The 5245-nt window shown below is 50.8% G+C and overlaps 1 protein-coding gene across 1 annotated transcript in view; it reads right to left on the reverse strand.

The window, feature by feature from the left end:
* The window catches only part of Rhcg (Rh family C glycoprotein), a 19914-nt gene extending 17693 nt beyond the window's left edge, over window positions 1-2221 (reverse strand). Inside the window, exon 1 of the mRNA XM_004623464.2 lies at window positions 1985-2221. Within this exon, the coding sequence (XP_004623521.1) occupies window positions 1985-2171 (187 nt within the window). The 5' untranslated portion in view covers window positions 2172-2221. The remainder of the gene's footprint in view (window positions 1-1984) is intronic.
* Window positions 2222-5245: the final 3024 nt, after the last annotated feature.

Genomic DNA, 5245 nt, shown 5'->3' on the forward strand with positions numbered 1-5245 from the left:
TTATGTGGTGTTTTAAAGTTTTATTTTAATTAATTAATTATTTTGGTGTTAGTGGAGATTGAATCCAGGACCTTCACACTGTGCTACAGCCCCAGCCATTTATTTATTTATTTATTTATTTATTTATCTATTTATCTATTTATTTATCATTTATATTTATATTTTGAGACAAGGCCTTGCTAAGGTTGCTAAGTTACCCAGGCTGGTCTTGATCCTCCTGCCTCAGCCTCCTACAGTGCTGGGATTACAGGTATGCACCATTGCACCCAGCTTTCCCCGTCTCTCACAATCCTGCTCTAGGGCACTGTGAGTATTCATGCTCCCCACCTCCCAGCACCCTTGGGTGGGCCCCTCCGCTGCTTCGTGTCTCTGCTCCTCACTGTCCACTGTTCCCTGTGTGACTGTCACAGATCTAGTTTACCCAGAGCACTTGACTCCACTAAGGTCCTGGATGTTGGAGAGCACCTCTCTGCCCCTACCAAGTCTGGGAGCTCTCGGGGGCTCAAAATCCAGGATGACCAACTGTTGTCCAGAGTGACCACAGTCCTAGTTTGCTCGGACAATCAAGATGTCTGCCTGGGGTTCACACTGCTCCTGGGAAAGCTGGAGCTGTGGGGACAAGGAGCCACAGGCAGAGGCTCCCCACTTCCGTGTCTCAGTCTCTTACCAGGAGACAAAAGGTAGGCAATGTGAGGGAGGACTGAGCTGGAACCCCCAGGCTACAGCTGTCTAGACGCCTGAAAACGCTGTCCTAAGTGGCTGGGTCAAGGCTATGGTCTCATCATCAGGCGGCACACCCTTCGGTTGCCTCCCTTCTTTACACCATATATCTATTTTTTTTTTGGTACACCATGTATCTATTAATATAGCCTGTCTGTAATAGCCTTGACTTTTTGGTAGCCCCTTACTACAGCTGGTTCCCATTCAGCCCGCATGCCCCATCCCCAAATTCAGTCTTTGTTCATGCAGGCTGCCGATGTGAATAGCATCAATAAAATGTCATTCCTGGAGGTAGAGGACGCCCTGCTACCGAGTGTGCAGCCCTTTTGGGGACTGCTTGGCATAGGTGGCCCCTGGAGATGAGTTTTGGGGTCCCTTCCAAAACTAACAGTCAGTGCCAACAGGCCAGAGAATTCTCATTGGCTCCCAGTAGATGGAGAGGAAATCAGAGAGCACAGGGCAAGGAAAGGGTTCCCAGCTGGAAGTCCCAAGGTCAGGCCACCCAAGAGACCCGGAGCCAGCTCTGGCAGCTCCTGGCAGCCTAGGGTTCTGCTGTGGCCGTGGCTGCTCCTGTGGAAGTGATTACACACCCAGCACTGTGTGCAAGCTTACACACAGTGTAAGCTTGGTCCTGTCTCAGACCAAGTGTGTCCTACCCTGTTATGGTCCCTGTTTGACTCACCAGGAAACTGAGACTCAGCAAGGTCGACATGTGTCCAAGGCCACCCACCTAGGTAGTGGCAGAGCCGTGGTAGGAAGATCTCTGAATCCAGGGATGGCTGTGTTCTTCACCATGGCACCAAAGGTATGGAAAATTCAGGGAGAGCCCTTGTCCCTTGCCAAACTCAAAAAGCAAGGGTGCTATGGCCTCCTGGTCCAGCACCCAAGCTTGTCTCACACAGCTGTTCCCATATCAGGACTGGCAAGCTATAGGGTCATCCCTGTGGCCCTTGCCGAGGAACCACCCTTCTTATCCACAGCAGCTGGACACGGGAGCCAAGTCACCGCTAGGTGGTCAGGCAGGTGAACTGGGGGTTTTGAGGACACACAGTGGCGCCCTCTGGCAGAGTCGTGGGAGGGCTGTGAGGACCACAGAATAAAACCCAGGAGCCGGCTACATCCTTGTGGCTCCCAGGGAAGAGGTTGTGTGCAGAGGCTGACCAGTGTCCCCCCTGAAGGGGACAGCACGACATCCCTGGCTACCCCTGTCCCTCTGCCAGCCAGGAGGGCAGCGCGCTGATGGCCCAGGTGAGCACGGACTTACTCGGGTAGCGGTAGTAGAACTCGTTCTCCAGGTCACTGGAGATGTTCCTGAGCTGCTTCTCCTGCCTCCAGCTGGCGTCGGCGTCGGCGTCGTAGCGCACGAACACACCGAAGAGGACCACCATAGCCACCTGTAGCAGCAGGCAGGTGAGCGGCAGCCGCCAGCGGAGGTTGGTGTTCCGGGCCATGCTGCGGGCGCACCAGCAGCGCGGGCGGGTGGCGAGGCTTATAGAAACAGGGGCGGAGCGGCCGCTGGGGCCACGGGACAGGTGACCGGCGCCGCCCGCGCGCACAACTGGCCACTGGTCGCGCCGAGCCAAGCCTAGCCAAGGGCCCGCAGCTCCTGCAGGGTTGGGGCAGCACGTGAGCCAGCCGGAAAGGCAGCGGGCAGCAGCCCAAATCCTGGGGTCTCAGGGATATCCGCGCGTTTCTGTGGGTTCTGGGGAACAGAGAAATAAAGGGACGAGTGGCGTCTGGGGACATCTGTGGAAAGAGATCTGAATGAAAGAAATTCCCAGGTATTAGTAATCATCATGATCCTCCTCTCTTTCTTTCTTAGAGTATCCAATTCATACAGGACCCAGAGATATTAATCGGGAGTTTAGTTCACAGTGACAAGCCATGCCCGTTTATCAGTTGGGAAAAGGGTACGGTAAGTGAGATGCCAGTAACAGGGCAAAGCAGGTAAGGGAGGTAATAAATTCCCTGGGCATCCTTGCAACCCTTCTCTAAATCTAATACTGTTCCAAAATAAAAAGAATGTGAAGGGGGAAAAGCCTATAAAGGATTCCAGGGACAATTTCAGTTTATCATTTGTTCATTAATGATCATTGGAAATTATCTTTAGGGTAATACGTGAATTAAGCACAAATTTAAATTAAATCTATACTCATTCCATATTTTTTCAAAATAAATTCGATTTTCTAACTTTTCTTATATTGTAGAGATTTTGCAAAATGCAGAAATACTCAAAGAAAAAGGTAAAAGCCAACTGTAATCCCACTACCCAGAAGGAGCGCGGATATTTGGGGTCTGTCTGGTCTTTCTGGCTTGTTAGGATGTAGGGGGAATTGTGAGCGAGGGCTTTGATCTACAATACTGGTGCATAGCCTGCTTCACTCAATATTTGGTGTAAACATCTCCCTGTATTATTTTTCTGCAAAAACATTTTTTTATAGCAGGGTAATACCATGCTTTATCTAGCCAAGCCCCTAGTGTTAGACAATGAGATTTTAAAAATTTGCTTGATATTATAAGTAATACTGTCATAATGTACAGGTGCCTGTGTTTCCATGAATTTCTTGGGGCAGGATTGTCTTGGGGTGCAGGGGCTGCATCTAGGCAGGACCCATGAGATGGCCCTTTATCCACTTACCTCTACTCCCATGTGGAAGGATTCCCTCACTGAAAGCCTTTATCCAACAAAGCATGCATCTATGGTCAGGAGAAAGGGGCCTCTCCCAGAAATCCTTGCCAATTCTGAGCTTAACATCTTTGCCAATTGAATTTCCAATTTGTAAAAGCCATTAATACCATTAATACCACACTTGAGGCTGAGCAAGTCACCCCAAGTCAGGTTGGCTCCACTGTGCTGGTTAGGGGCACCAGCATGTCCCATTCCCATGGCAGAGAAACATCAGCTTGCTTGCTTGCTTGCTTGCTTGCTTGCTTGCTTGCTTGCTTGCTTGATTTATTTATTTATTTATTTATTTATTTATTTATTTATTTTGCAGTGCCAGGGATTGAACTCAGGACCTTGCGCTTGCCAGGCAGGTGAATATCTGCTTTAAGACAGGGCCAACCAGCTGTGTTGGTGCCCAGCTGTCATCCCAGTGCTCAGGAGCTGAGGCAGGAGGATCACCCTCAGTTTAAGGCCACCTGGGCTACATAGTGACAGCCTGGAGTAGGAAGGGATACCCTGTCTCAAGACAGGCCCAGATACCACAGCAGCATTACCCACAATATGGCCATTCGTTAGGTGTCCGCTGTTAGACTCTTTCAGTGTATTCTCCGCATCTCAACTAAACCAAGGTGGAGATTGTAGTTACATCTTGCAGATGGAAAACCAGAGCCCTCAGCCGATCCCAGGCACTTACTGAGATTCAAACCCTGGGCTGTCTGATTCCAAAGGCTGTTGTCTTTCCACTATATCATGCCTGTCCCATCCAGCCAGGACTAGGAGGTTTGAATTCAAATGTGTACCGCCTCTACTGGGCATAGACATCTGAGCATTTGGCAGTGGGAGTGCACGGAAGGCAGGGACACAAGGGCTGGGAGGGGGAGCCAGCTACACATAGAACCACAGGCCTCTGGGTCCCACTGAGTCACAGGACAGTTATGGGGGAGGGAGCCTGCAATGGCACAGTTCCCAAGACCTGGTCTGGGAGGGGAGGTGGCCACCTTGAGGACAGGAAGCAGGGAAGTCATGCTCCTTGGAAAAGAATCAGGCCAGCCCAGGAGATGAGCCCCAATTATGTCCTGATGAGGTACTGGGGGCTGCAGCAGGGGAGGCAGGGCTGCGGGCATGGCTCTGGGTCTTTCTCCACTTTCTCCTGCCCCAATCTCCACATCCCTCATCCCTCTTCCTTCTCAACACAATTGCCCACCCTTGCCTTCCCAGTTTACCTGTCCAGGATCTTCTCCCTACACCAGAATGTCAGCCCCCAAGAGCAAGAACACTGAGAAGAGAACCTAGCTTAGCATAGTTGCTCATTAATGCTTTCTAGCTATCCCACTAATCCAAGCATGCTCAGCTCAGTATTAAGAGTAGCTATACACAGATAGATGCCCTGCCCCTACACAGCGGATACTTCAGAAGAGGAAGCCAAAGTAGTTAAGCAGGATGAGCCTTTCCTTGTGGAGTTGAGGGAGGCTTGCTGAGTCTTTGGGTGATGGAAGGTGAGCCTTTTTCCTCTCTGCCCTTGGCTTTTCTTGTCCCATGCAAGTGATTCTAGACTTCTACCCACATTCCCACCCTGGTTTACGACTACTAGACAAGCGGAAATTCTGAGTTGATCTTTGAGACCAGGGTTTAAGAAGTCCACTGCTTGAGCCCATCCAATGCAGCCAGGCTTTACCTTAGGAACGAGAAACTTCCTCCTAAAATTCAGGTTCCTTGATGAGCAAGAATGACTAGACAGGATGGGTCTTGCCACAGCCAGGGTGAGGCCAGGTGTAGCAGCGACGGCGGCTGCCAGAGGGAAGGCATGATCAGGGCACACAGGTCCCTTGGTAGGTATGGCTGTGTGTGTGTGTGTGTGTG

This window comes from Octodon degus, unplaced genomic scaffold (genome assembly GCF_000260255.1).
Source record: "Octodon degus isolate 3935 unplaced genomic scaffold, OctDeg1.0 scaffold00002, whole genome shotgun sequence".
Lineage (NCBI taxonomy): Eukaryota > Metazoa > Chordata > Mammalia > Rodentia > Octodontidae > Octodon > Octodon degus.